Source organism: Mustela lutreola, chromosome 4, assembly GCF_030435805.1.
Source record: "Mustela lutreola isolate mMusLut2 chromosome 4, mMusLut2.pri, whole genome shotgun sequence".
Taxonomy (NCBI): Eukaryota; Metazoa; Chordata; class Mammalia; order Carnivora; family Mustelidae; genus Mustela; species Mustela lutreola.
This window is the reverse complement of record NC_081293.1, coordinates 53,603,384-53,618,210: the sequence shown is the minus strand read 5'-3', so window position 1 is coordinate 53,618,210 and position 14,827 is coordinate 53,603,384. Positions and strand designations below refer to the sequence as shown.

The 14,827-nt window shown below is 40.5% G+C and overlaps 1 protein-coding gene across 2 annotated transcripts in view; it reads left to right on the top strand.

Moving 5' to 3' along the window:
• The first annotated feature begins 390 nt into the window (after positions 1-390).
• OIT3 (oncoprotein induced transcript 3) overlaps positions 391-14,827 on the top strand; it is a 32,816-nt gene continuing 18,379 nt past the window's right edge. For both annotated transcript variants that reach the window (XM_059169969.1, XM_059169968.1), the window contains exons 1-4: positions 391-2,911; positions 7,116-7,490; positions 8,279-8,386; positions 13,217-13,339. In XM_059169969.1, the coding sequence (XP_059025952.1) occupies positions 2,851-2,911; positions 7,116-7,490; positions 8,279-8,386; positions 13,217-13,339 (667 nt within the window). In that variant the 5' untranslated portion in view covers positions 391-2,850. The remainder of the gene's footprint in view (positions 2,912-7,115; positions 7,491-8,278; positions 8,387-13,216; positions 13,340-14,827) is intronic.

The following is a 14,827-nucleotide window of genomic DNA, read 5'->3' as shown; positions in this document are numbered from 1 at the left end:
TCATGACCTCAGCTGAAATCGAGAGTCAGTCACTCAACTGACTGAGCCACCCAGGTGCCCCAGTTATGGTTCATTTTTATTACCACCAACAATATTTAGTTTGTTGCTCTCCCAAGTAAGTACAGATTCCTCGTCTTCCAGACATACTACATAATTACTTCCTTAGGATAAATGTATATGTTAATTTTTTTTTTTTTTTTAAGATTTTATTTATTTATTTGACAGACAGAGACCACAAGTAGGCAGAGAGGCAGGCAGAGAGAGAGGGGGAAGCAGGCTCCCCGCCGAGCAGAGAGCCCAATGCGGGGCTCGATCCAGGACCCCGGGATCATGACCTGAGCCAAAGGCAGAGGCTTTAAACCCACTGAGCCACCCAGGCGCCCCTGTATATGTTAATTTTAATGAGTTATACTGAATATAAAATTGACCCACTTTACAAATTTTCATTTGCATAGGTTTTATAAATGTATCATTCATTGAGCAATCCCTCATTCTTGAAATTGTCCTCAGCTCCTGTGACCTGACTTCGGTTTCCTTCTTTAAATCTCTTCTTCTTTGTCCTATTTGCAGTATCCTCCTCCTCTGCCCACATCTTGATGCTGGGCTTCTCCTGGGTTCCATCTCGGACCCCATTTTCCATGGATGATCTCACCCACTCCCTCCCCCCATTTATATGCCAGTAATTCTCAAATTGTTAGGTAAGCTCAGATCTTTCCTGAACAGCCAACTGGTTTGTCTACCTCCTAACTGATCTATTTCCCCCTTATGCAATAAATTCCCTTAGAGGGAAATGCATCTTAGTGTAAAAAATTGACAAAATATTAGTAATTGCAGCTATGTTCCTTATTCTTTCTACTTTTGTATATGTTTGAAATTTTTCATCATAAAAAATTAAAATGAGAGGGCAGGTTAATGAAAAAGGAGAAAACAGGAATAAGAAAAAAAAAAAAAAAAAAAGGTCTTACGATCCTGGGAATGCTTGTTTACAGAACCAAAGGGCTATCTGTAAAAGTCCTTGACTCTGGCAATCAATCCTGGCAGCAAATCTGGGTTTATCTCATGCACACGTCCTCTGTTTCTCTGCAACCCATATGAAACACTCAGAGAGTTTCTCAGGGACAGGAAATTGCAGGGTTTTGTTTTTTCTGTTAAGAACACTAACTCTTAACTGCAATGAGGCAGTTCCTCAGTCCTAGAACCATCAATTGCTGCCATCAAATTGCAACGTAATAAGCTAAAAATGGTCAAGTTGCCTATGTTCTGCTAGCATTAGTGATAAAGTGGCTAACTATAAATTCAGATCACAGGAAAACCCATGGTAGCACATGGTAAACTCTGTACTTGGGGGAACCACTTTTACCTTCATCACTGTCAAAAACAAGAGACAGCATGGCACTTGGCCCCTAGTAGCCTCTCATGTTTAATTGAACTGAAACCCTTAGAGGAAAGGGGCCACAATAATTAGAATGCCACTTAGCATAGGAAAAAATTATGATAAGAGATTAGGAAGACAAATTTATAAATTACTTCCTAAAACAATAAATATTCCTTCCCCAGTCACTAGAAATTTGATTAGGACAAGAAACATAGATGAGAGAAAGGATAAGAATGATAGAAGCCCAAAGCATCAGGTCAATTAAGATTGGGAGGGAGAAAAAAAAAAAAAAAAAAGATTGGGAGGGAGAAATTTTGATTTCATTCATATCCTTCTTTAATAAAGTACTTAAAAAACGTTTGGGGCACCTGGCTGGCTCAGTTGATAGAGCATGCGACTCTTGATCTCAGGGTCATGAGTTCAAGCTCCATGTTGGGCATGTCCTACTTTTAAAAAAATGGTAAAATAATAACAATAAAAACAAAACCTTCCCCCCTACCACTTCTTTTTGTCCTTCCCTTTCTCATTGTCTTCATTAACAGTGCTTGCTAATTCTTAGGTGTCCACACACTATGGAATGTCAGGGAGCTGGCATTCTGTTGCCTGGGGGTATGTAATACACAGATCCTTTCTTTCATTTTGCCTCTTTGGCCTAAAAATGAAATTCTAGTAAATATCACTTTTTAGTGTTGTTAATTTAATGAGTTGTTCCTAATTTGAAGCCCCTACCTGTATCTTGGTGTGAGGATTAGTAAAATAAGTAACCCTAAGCCATTTTAAATTGGGGTAAGAAAGGCACTATGAAAACATGAGGTATTGCTGCTCGAATTGGTAAAAACACAACTAAACTTGGTTTCTTTAGAACATTTTGAGACCAAGGACCATAATACAACACACTTAAGAGCTTACTTCAGGACAATATCTTCCCCATTCCACACCTTTCCTTACTACTTTTTTGTGTGCTACTGTAAACTCCTTCACCGTCTGACCAAGACATTTCCTAATGACCAGCTACATCAATCTGGCTTTATCCCATTCTCATTCCGTAAGCAATGGTAGGGCTGCAACATCATGAAATTAATTCCTAGAAGTCACAAAACAAGATTTTGACAAGAGGGGATGTCCTTCATTTAGAGTTTCCTTCTGGATAAGATACTGGGGGCCTTGTTGCAGGGAATTCTTGAGAGAAAACAAAAGGAGGATGAGGGATTGTGATGGGTCCCCTCCCCCAAAGAAAAATATCAATAACCCTGTTGACAGTGTAAAACAGTGTTTCTATCTGGGGTCAGGGCCAGAGCAAGGGATACCGTATCCCACTCATCCTCTTCCTCTGATAAAGCCCCAGCCAGTACAGTAAAGTCTTCTTTCAGAAGAGCCGAGCTGCCTTTTTTAAAAAAGTGCTTGAAAAAGAAAGGGACAAAGGACAACTGGAATTAAGAGGATTTCCAATCTGTTCTGGTGGCTGGTCCAGAAGGATGCTTCAGTCCCTGCTTCTCACCTGCCTCTTCATCACAATGATACCTGCATCACCAGTGGGTGAGTCTTGCGTTGAGCACTTGGCACAACACACTTTTTGTTGTAGGACTTTGCTATTATGTCCAGATTAAGAGTATCTTAAATTCCAGTATCTTAAATACTGGTTTTAGAATAGTGTCAGAAAACCTATGATAACCTACCATAGATACATTTTCAAAGATTTCCTATTTCATGTTCCAGTTAGCCTCTTGCCTGGGCATCTGGAATTCCCGTGGATCTACCGTCCCCAACAGCTTTCCACTAGATAAATTTTTCTCGGAGTCCATGTAGAAAGAATTCTAACCTCTTTATATAATAGGCACTTTTGCAATTCCAACTTTAAGAGCAAAAATATAACCTTTAGAGTTGAGGATAGAGGGTTTTTTGTTTTTTGGTTTTTTCTTTCATGAATACAAGGTGCTGAACGAAAGCTCTATCCCTGTGAAAGACAAGAACTTCTCAGTCTGGACATCTGAAAAATATGACTATTGCATAGACTGAGGGAATCTTAAACTCTTTCCCTCCTTAGCCTTGGCACCAAAGTTGCCAAGAAGGCAAAACAAAGTTTCAATTCCAGTTACTAACACATTTCTCCTTTTTCCAATAGAATTTAAGTTCTAATTGGAAGAGAGGGTGAGAAGAGGTTGAGTTGGACAGAGCCATCCTTCTCGGCCTTCTGTGTAGTTCTGTTTAGTTGACCCTGATTTATTTCTTCACGATAATTCAGATCTTGCGCTAGCACCTTCAAGGGTACACATTAAAAATAGGCTTGAGACCCTAAGGAGATGTGGAAATTAAGGTAATATGGTATCCTAGATGGGATCCTGGAATAAAGACACAAGCAAAAACTAAGGAAATCTGTACTATGGATTTGAGTTGATAATAATACATTACTACCGGATCATTAATTGTGTAAAAGATACCACACCAACGAATGATGTTTAATAATAGGGGAAATAGCACTGAGTATATGGAAGCCGCCCCCACCACCTCGGAATTACTACTTCCCGTTCTTTCCTTTTTATTACTTACTTTCCCTTTAGTACCTCCTGTTCCCATCACAGATCTTCCATCCCAGATCTTTCTTATGTTATCTATTTTTTGCAGCCCTTCTAGGACGTTTGACTCAATGCCAGAAGGGAGATAAAGGGAAAGCTCTGGGGGATGGGGAGAAGGGAGGGGGTCTTCCCCAAAAGGAGAGGGAAGTGAGAGAAAAAGAGGGGAAGGAAAGGAGAGGAGGAGGAGGGGGCAGGAAGCAAGGGGGGGGGTGTAGGGAGAAGGGAAGGAGAAGGAAGGAAGAACGCGGGGAGCTTCCGGACCCAGGACCCAGCCCAGGGGCACCGTCCCCTGCACCTGGACTGCTGGGAGGGGAAGGGCAAGGACGCTGCCCGAGGTCTGCTCTCCGCGCTTGGCCGCCGCGAGGGGCTGGCCCTGGGGACACGCTGGCGTCTGCGCTTCCGGGGTGGGGGAACTCGGGAGGGGCCACCAGGCAGGACTGTGGGTCAAGACTGAGGAACTTGCCGGCCGGCCAGGCCCGGACTCAACTTTTGAAAGGAACCCCCGGGCATGTTTTTGAAGGTCTCCTATTTAAGGAATGTGTATTAAGGCAACTAAGAATGCAGTGTGCATAATACCGAATTCCAGGCTCCCAGGAGAGACCCAAAACAAGAATACCAGTGGCCAGATTATTAAAGGATTGACAGGTGGAGAGGTATGGGTTATTGAATGTCAGGAAATATTGCTTGGGTGGGTGGGGCACCTAGGTTGTTAAGAGTCTGCCTTCCAAAAAAAAAAAAAAAAAAAAAAAAAAAGAGTCTGCCTTCCGCTCAGGTCCTGGAATAGAGCCCTGCAGGGGGTTCTCTGCTCCTCAGGGAGCCTGCTTCTCCTTCTCCCTCTGCCTGCTACTCTGCCTACTTGTGCTTCCTCTCTGTCTCTCTGTCAAAAAAATTAACAAAATAGAAAGAAAGGAAGAAAGAAAGGAAGAAAGAAAGGAAGAAAGAAAGAAAGAAAGAAAGAAAGAAAGAAAGAAAGAAAGAAAGAAAGAAAGAAAGAAAATAAGAAAGAAATATTGCGTGGGGAAGTTAAAAAATGTACTTATTTTATAGAAGCTAGTGGGTAAATTCCCCCCATTTGGGCCATATGTCCCCTTCAATGAGAGGAAGTGAACTTTTAACAAATAACACAAGAAATGATGGCTAAATTTAAGGAAAAACTTTATAAATCATGAAATAGTTATTGAGGGCGGTTTAGGAATTTCTGCAAAAGCCATTAAAAGTTGAGTACCTAACCATTTCTTATAAAATTAGAGCCAAGGAGATCAACCAACTATTTCTATGAATTTATAATCACCTGTGAAATTGCCCTGGAAACCTTGCTTCTTAAGAGAACCACAGCTGGGAGAGCAGATGACGGAATTTTTCCAGTTTGAGAGGAGAAAGTCTGTATGAGGACATTCCCTGCCCTCAAGTGACATCAAATATGGTCCAGGGTACAGCTGGGATACCTCAGGGACATTTTAAAAGAGGGAGTGGCCCCTGCCATGTGCAACTCTGCAAACGTGTTGTTTCCAGAAAATGCAACAGCCTACTTATTTCCTGTCCCATACTATCGTATTCTCTTTGGGGTCATTAGCACTAAGCTACACCCTCCTCTGTATGTGACTGAATTTAGAGAGTGAGCTGGACTTTGAAATGGAGACTGGGAAAATCCAAAATATTTTCTAGACAACTTAAATTTTATGATCATGGCCCATCATATTTAATTATTGGGCAGTGTTTGCTAAAACTGAATTTTCTGCCTGCAATTTTCTGCCTTAATGTGAATTCTCTGCCTACAATGTTAGGTAAGTCAGCCTCCTGTGCATTACAAAGGGTGGTACTCTCTGGCTGGTGTTCCTTTCTAGAATTTCTTTGTTTAATAGGCTCTTCCTAAAGACAATTTCCCTACATAAATTCAATGCTTCCCTGAAATTGAGAGAAACAATGAGAATATTGGGGTTACTGGTGTCTGTAGTTATTAAAATACTTTTGATGAGATATTTGTCCATGCGATTTATGCACTAAAAATGCAAGCTTGAGAAATTTGGCTCTATTATACATGTGGTGCCATGCTAATTGTTTATACACAAAGTTCATATTTTCAATGAGCTGATGGCATGTATACCAACATTCACTTTGAGAATATCTTTGGTAATAATATGTCAGTATGCTGTGTATTTCAATATAGTGGACATGTGTCAGAGATATTTTCCTTTTCAGTGGAATGAGATGTGTATCTTATTAACTAAGCACATTTTCCAACAGGACAAACTTTCACCCACAATCTTGCTTACAAAGGACCATCCAAATAGTTTTTGAAAATTTCCAAAGATAAAGAGCTTACAACACTGTCATAGTCCTCTCCATTACTCCATACCTGAATTAAAAGGTTCTTCCCGCAATAGTTTGTTCTTGCTCTTGTAACACAATACCTAGAGTTGTGAGAACTGATGCATACTCTTCAGCCTTTTTTTCCCTCCCAACTATAGTTCTCAACTTCTCCAGTTGGTAATTGTTTTGACTCCCTTAAAAGTCTGTCACTTTTCTCTGGATACTAGGTTTGTCCATACTTTCATATAATATGGTCTCCAGTTCAACATAATATTCAGAATATTTTCTGACCACTACAGAGTTCAGCAAGACTATAATCCTAACCTCCCTTGGTCTGAACAACTATCCTCAATAAATGATTACTCTGGATAAAAAGTTTGGTCCCAAAGTAACACTAAACCTTAAACAGATTCAAAATAATTTTGTAAAAGGCATTTATAAAGCATGTTTAAGTCAATGTAAGAAATCTTAAACAGCTACTGTGGGGGATTTTAGGTTATTTCTTTCTTCTTTCTTTCTTTTTTAGATTTTATTTATTTATTTGAGAGAAGACAGTGAGAGAGAGCATGAGAGGTGAGAAGGTCAGAGGGAGAAGCAGACTCCCCATGGAGCTGGGAGCCTGATGCGGGACTCGATCCCGGGGCTCCGGGACCGTGACCTGAGCCGAAGGCAGTTGCTTAACCAAATGAGCTACCCAGGTGCCCGAGCTTATTTCTTTCTTAAAAAAAAAAAAAAGAAAGAAAGAAAGAAAGAAAGAAAAGAAAGCCAAAATGTAAGATCAGGATGCTGGACTCAGACTATTGCCATTGTAATTAGAAACCTCACAAGGTGCCTGTGATGTGTCTTTTCATTCCCAGCCCTAGATCCTTGCTCTGCTTACATCAGTTTGAATGAGCCATGGAGGAACACTGACCATCAGTTCGATGAGTCTCAAGGATTCCCTCTTTGTGACAACCATGTGGATGGGGAGTGGTACCGCTTCACGGGCATGGCAGGGGATGCCATGCCCACCTTTTGCATACCAGAAAACCACTGTGGAACCCATGCCCCTGTCTGGCTCAATGGCAGCCACCCTCTAGAAGGTGATGGCATCGTGCAACGCCAGGCCTGTGCCAGCTTCAACGGGAACTGCTGTCTCTGGAACACCACGGTGGAGGTCAAGGCTTGCCTGGGAGGCTACTATGTGTACCGTCTGACCAAGCCCAGTGTCTGCTTTCATGTCTACTGTGGTCGTGAGTACCTTCTCTGTGCTCTTTTTCCTCCCCAATAAGGCATCAGATGGCATCAGGAAAATACCATATGAAATCCAGTTATGGTAGTATCTCAGAGTCTGGATAACATTGACTTAGGGCCACAGGTAACTTCAGATTGTGATTTCTGTGATCTGTTCTTGGGTTTCCGAAAATGTCTTAAAGAAACCGAAAGGGAGAGGAGCTGTGACTCTGATCAGTTCTTTTTTATTTTTTCTTTGTCCCATTCAAACAAAACATTAGAAAATGAAGTGTTGATTTGGGTTACCTACATAGTGGATTTCCAACCATTTTGAGTATGGAGGACTCCTTTTTAAGATCTATATCAAACATTCACAAGGTAGCATTGTGCTTGGTATCCAATGATTTCTTTAAATGATATGTAATGGGAAAAAGCTACTTGAGGTTGGGAGTATTTTTAAAATGAATTTTTGTATTAGTCCCATCAAAATCTATATGCATTTAAAAAACAGAGTACATAGAAGAGTAGGGCATAACACTTTTTTATTCTACAGCTCACATTTGGTGAGATTTTAGATTTGCAGAGATTCTATGCCTATGGATCTGAAGTTGGAAACCATTGATCTGAATGACAGAGGTCCCTGGGCAGTATCCCTTTCCATTGGATCACATAAATCCTGAACAATGAGAACTCTCTCAATGTTGTCCATGATCTCATACCTCATGATTGAACTCATGAGGCTTTCTTATGAATGAGAGTGTTCTCTGGTTCTTGCCTCTCATGCAAGGTCAACTTCATCCTTCCACAGATTTTTATGACATCTGCGACGAGGACTGCCATGGCACCTGCGTGGATGCCAGCGAGTGCACATGCTCTCCAGGGACAGTGCTAGGCCCCGACATGCAGACATGCTTCGGTAAGAAACTAATCTTGAAGTAGAAATGAGCCATTCTGATCAAAAGGACATATCAAACCCTTCCTGATGCAAAGCTCTGTGGTTTTTCTAGTTTGTGTCTCTAAACACTTAGAATGGTGTTTGCCTTTTAAAATCCATGACTAGGGCCTCAAACTAAGTTTATATCGTGTGTGGGGACAGATTAAGTTGCACTGTGCAGTACAACAGTCTCTAGCCATGTGTGTCTTGGAGCTCTTGAAATGTAGCTAGTATGGCCGAAAAACTCAGTTTTAATTTTACCTAATTTTAATATAAAAGCTGATACTTGGCTCAGTCATTGGAAAACTGAAAATGTTTGGGACAACTTTAGTAACCAACTGTAAATTTTATGACTCTAAATACCAATCAAGTATTTCCAATGAAAATTTAACATCCAAATTGGGATGTTCTCTAGGTATAAAATACATACTCCATTCATTCAAAAAAAGAAATGGGAAATGTCTCAATTTTAATCAATTTTAATATTGATTTTATATTGAGATGAAATATTTTAGACATATTGAATTAAATAAAATGTATTATTAGAATTTTTTATATGACTAATAGAAATTTTTAAATTATTTATGTGGCTTGCTTTGTATTTCTATTGGATGATTTTGGTCTAGAATTATCAAAGGACAAACTCCTACAGCTTCACTACCATAATTTTGGTTTCTCTGAATAGCAAGAAAGGGGAGTCAGATTATTTTCTAGGAAATCTAGAGTTGTTTACTTGTACACATGTGTTGTTATCTGTAGCCGGAAGAGAAGAGAGTTGAGAAACCCAAGATTGAAGATCATATCTTTTCCCATTATGAAGCTTTTTGTATTCACACTCAAATAGATTTAAAAGTCATCCAGAGAGAAGGGGAGGATTGGCCCATACCTGCTTCCTCAAGAAGACTAGTAACTGGTCAGAATGGAATGAGGTCTATGTTGAGAAATAGATAAAAAGGTTCTTATTTTAGAAAAATTTTTTTCTTCAGCCTCCTGAATGAACCCACTGACCGTTCTATGAGCATGTTCATGCCTCCCCATGCCAGCTGTTAGGGCTTTTACATGATGGACTTTGTGTGATTTAATACTAAAAGGTTTGGGATGTAGGAGAGGATGGTTCCTTTAATCTTCTCACGCTCCTTCCCTCCGTACCTCAGTCTCTGTCTCTGTCTCTGTCTCTGCCTCTGTCTCTGTCTCTGTCTCTCTCTCTCTCTCTCTCTCTCACACACACACACACACACACACAGGTGCTTGGAAAATATTTGATATCATTTTAAGACAGGCTTTGTTTCATTACTTATCTTTTGTGGGTTTTGTTTGTTTATTTGTTTTTTAATTTATTTATTTGAGAGAGAGAAAGCATGTGCATGCAAATGGGGGAGGCAGAGAGAGAGAATCCCAAGCAGACTCCACACTGAGTGTGGAGCCTGACATGGGACTTGATCCCACAACCCATGAGATCATGACCAAAATCAAGAGTTAGACACTTAACCAACTGAGCTACCTGGTACCCCTCAGCTTTTGTCTCAGTATAACTTTTGACTAGGTAAGATAGTTAGAGAACAAGGTAGAGAGGCAGAGAGAGAAGCAGGCTCCCTGCTGAGCAAGAAGCCCAATGTGGGATGCGATCCTAGGACCCTGGGATCATGACCTGAGCCGAAGGCAGAGATTTAACTGACTGAGCCTCAGGTAATCTCTTATATTATTTTCTTATGTATGCTCCCAGGGTTTTTTTAGGCAAATATAAAAAATACAAATATATATGTCTATTTACTGCCCTTTTCAAACCAAAATTTGCATATCATACACATCTTTTACATAACAATTTATCTAGGACATCATTGCCTAGTAGTGCATCGGGGAAAACCCCCAGTTCCTACCGGAGGTCTGCCTGTCAGTTTCAGGGAATCATGAATTCCCTGAAATTAAAGGCAAAATTTTGTATTAATGTGCCTATGCCAGTTTTCCTTTTTTTTTTTTTTTAATGTAAGATACTTTTAATTCTTCATTTTAAATTATGTAACTTTTTTCAGCCAGAGTGAAGAGTAAAGGAAAATAATCCAATAGCCAGGATGCTATAATAATATAACTCATGTAGGGGCCCCTGGATGGCTCAGCGGGTTAAAGCCTTTGCCTTCAGCCCAGGTCATAATCCCAGGATCCTGGGATCGAGCCCCGCATTGGGCTCTCTGCTCAATGCAGAGCCTGCTTCTCTCTCTCTCTCTGCCTGCCTCTCTGCCTACTTGTGTTCTCTGTCAAATAAATAAATAAAATCTTAAAAAATATATATATAACTCATGTACCCAGATTTAACCAGAGTTAATTTTTTTCTTTTTCTTTTTAATAAAATTTTACAAATACAAGTAAAGCCATCTCATTCCATTTCCTTTTTCATCTTCCTGTTCCATCCTCCAGGGCTAATCACTGTTTTGAAGTTAGGGCGTATTCTTCTGGTCCCTGTTTTTAGGCTTTTATTCTTTGTGTATGCACCCGTAAGAATATAGAGCATTATTTTTGTTCTTGAAATTGACATTAAAATGATACTGCATGTGCGAGATTTTCTCTAGAGCAAACCCATAAAAGTGGAATGGCTGGGACGCAGAGTATCTAAGGTTGTAAATGACAACAAACTCCTAAATAACAATGGCTTAAATCAGTGCAAGTGTATTGCTCTCTCACATTAAAAAAAAAAAAAAAATCAGTCTCAAGATAAACTGTGCAGGCTTGGGACAGCGTGTGGCCACATTCAGGAGAGCTGCTAGCGTCTCTGTCACCATCCACCTTCCAGGTGGTAGTGGTTCCAACTCAAAATCAACTATTTCTAATGTAAATTTAGCATCCAAATTGAGATGTGCTCTAGGTGTAAGGTACATACTCCAATCATTCAAAAAAGGAGAAGGGAGAGGCAGACTCCCCACTGAGCAGGGAGCCCCATGCAGGACTCCATCCCAGGATCCTGGGATCATGACCTGAGTGGAAGGCAGACGCTCAACCCACTGAGCCACACAGACATCCCTATAGTTTCCATTTCTACAAGTGCTATGTTTATTTGGTTTCAATTCTGCCTTGTCTTTTTGCTCACTTCTTTTATCTTGGTTACTATCCTTTCTTTTATCTGCTTAGTAATTTTTAAAGTCCTTGTATTATGGATTTTTCTGGATTATTCTGATATTTCCAGTTGAAAACCACCCTTTTGTTATCTTGCCAAGTCATTCTCATAGCGGATCACTTCCTCCTGTGTAGTGTTTCATGGCAAACCACCTTCTATCGTAATTGTGTTTCTGTGGAACCACACTGACCGCCTGATTTGTGGAGGTTTAACTACAGAGCAGTTTTTCAAATGCTTCTGTCAGGTATCATTGAAGCTTCGTTGGTCCAAGCCAAATTTTGTACCAATTTCTCAGCTGCAAGTTCATGTTTCAAACATGGCAAGGCCTGACTTGGGGTTCCTGTTGTTTATGAAGGATTTTCTCTCTCCTGGAGCCTCAGAGCAGGCTTGTTTACTGTGTCCGTGGGCCTTGGGGCAAAGTTCTTCTACTCTTCCCTTCAGTATAGGGATATCTTTTCTGAGGTCATGGGGGGAAGCAGGGTTTCTGTTATAGCTCACCTCCTTTCCTGGGCCCAAGGCCATGCCTTCTATCACCTCATGGGTGTTTAAATCCCAGTAATCCCAACCCCAAGCCATGATACATTTAGTTCCCAAGCTTCCTTTTCTTTGTAGAAGGAAGGAGATCGACAATTGTTCCCAGCTATGCCTTTTTTAATTGCAAGAGTCCATATCCTTCATCATATTCTTAAAAAGATGAGCAATCATTGCTTAAGTATAGTGTGGAAATAGTCCAATATTTAAAATAGACTTCAGGGGATGCCTGGATGGCTTAGTTGGGTTAAGCCTCTGCCTTTGGCTCAGGTCATGATCTCAGGGTCCTGGGATAGAGCCCTGCATTGGGCTCTCTGCTCAGCAGAGAGCCTGCTTCCTCCTCTCTCCCTGCCTGCCTCTCTGCTTACTTGTGATCTCTCTCTGTGTCAAATAAATAAATAAAATCTTTAAAAAAATATTAAAAAAATAAAATGGACTCCAAGGGCTATTGTTCATGTTATAAGAGAAGACTGTTTCACACAAAATTTTTATCAGCTATTTACTTCTGTGATATAAGTTCCTTCAATGTATTTATTTATTTATTTTAAAACTTTTTGTTTTATCCTTCATGTATTTCCACTTTTTTTTTTTAAGATTTTTTTTTATTATTTATTTGACAGGCAGAGATCACAAGTAGGCAGAGAGAGAGAGAGAGAGAGAGGTGGAAGCAGGCTCCCTGCTGAGCAGAGAGCCCGATGCAGGGCTCGATCCCAGGACCCTGGGATCACAACCTGAGCTGAAGGCAGAAGCTTTAACCCACTGAGCCACCTAGGCACCCCAGCTTTGATGTATTTAAAACACAGTTTGTTTTATAAGTCTATCTTTATTTAGCAAATCTTCAGGAACTCACTAGAGAAAGTGATATTTACCCATACAAAAAAATATAGGTGAATCCAGGTAACAACAAAAAAAAAACCCAAAACTTTATTTTGCCTATTTTGGTCTTAGAAGGGGATTAATTGGCAAATGGCTAAGTGCCTTCTGCTCTAGCTGGAGCAAATGGACAAATAACTTGATTGAAGAGACCAGGTTGATGGAAGTGGTTATAAGGATTATAGCCAAGGAGTCAATGAATCAACAGGCTCTGAAAGATGTGAAGATTCTGCTAAGGGGCTTGGGGAAAGATCAAGTTGCTCAGCAAACAGGATGTAAGTGGTGTGGTTTCTCTCCCACAGATGAAAATGAATGTGAGCAAAACAATGGTGGCTGCAGTGAGATCTGTGTAAACCTGAAAAATTCATATCGCTGTGAGTGTGGGGTTGGCCGTGTGCTAAGAAGTGATGGCAAGACATGTGAAGGTGAGAATGGGCAAAAAGGAATTCAAGTCAAGAGCCCAAACTAAACCATTGGCTTATTCTTTGATTGATGTTCATGAAACTGTCCAACATTAGGAGAGAGTCAAGGTTGGGCTGTGTAAAGAAATGACAAAAAGGGGTTCATTGTTATTGAGGACGGTCATGTTGCAGGCAGAATTCAGTATTGATTTTATCTTCAGTATTTGAAAGGAGGGAGTTCTTGCATTTTGCAAGAGACAGAGAGCCATTTTCTTTTCTTTTCTTTTCTTTTCTTTTCTTTTCTTTTCTTTTCTTTTCTTTTTTAAAGTAAACTCTACCCTCAACGTGCTGCTCAAACTTAAAACCCTGAGATCAACAGTTGCAGGCTGTCTACAGACTGAGCCATCCAGGTTCCCACATTTTAATTTGGGAAATAAAAATAGAGTATTATGTGTCTCTCAAATTTTAATGTGCCCATAAATTGTATGGGATCTTTTTAAAATGCAGATGCTGATTCAGTAGGTCTGGGCTCAGGCAAAGATAGTACATTTCTGCATAACTTCTAGGTGACATCTCTGCCGCAGATCCAAGAACAAATCTGCAGTAGCAAGATAATAGAGGTGGTAGCATAATAAATTGTTTATAGCAGTGGTTCTCGAACATTCCTGCTAAGAAGAATCATCCAGATGCTTTCACACCTGGCTGTTCCCAGGCCTCTCTCCTGGAAACTTCGTTCAGTGGAGTGGGCCTTACAGTTTGTATTTTTGCCAAGTTCTGTTAGGTGAGTCTTACCATCTTGGTGGTTGGGGAAACTGGTTCACAAGAAGCCATTTTATTCCCCCTCTATGCTTTGCATTTATTGGAGATTGATATACTGTGGGGGAGATAGTAACATCCTTTTTTTTTTTTAAGATTTTATTTATTTATTTGACAGACAGAGATCACAAGTAGGCAGAGAGGCAGGCAGAGAGAGAGGAGGAAGCAGGCTCCCCGCTGAGCAGAGAGCCGGATGCGTGGCTCGATTCCAGGACCCTGGGATCATGACCTGAGCCGAAGGCAGAGGCTTTAACCCACTGAGCCACCCAGGCACCCCAAGATTTCATTTATTTTAGAGAGAGAGAGAACATGAGCAGGGGGAAGGAGCAGAAGGGGAGGAAGAGGGAAGGGAAAAGAATCTCAAGCAGACTCTACACTGAGCGTGGAGCCCCACACGGGGCTTGATCCTACAACCCTGAGATGAAGACCTGAGCTAAAACCAAGAGTTAGGTGCTCAATCAACAACAGGAAGACTATGTATATTTTACGTGATTAAGTAATAAAAAAGAATTTGTAATGTATGTCAAATAGTTGAAATTGTATACTGTGACAATGATAGGAAATTTAGATAATGTCCCTTCTGTAAGGCACATTTGCCCTTGCAAATTATCACAACCAAAATGTTACCATTTCTACTTAAATAAGTCTGAATCTCATGATGTTAGGAGTTGAGGGAACAAAAGAAAAAAAAAACCC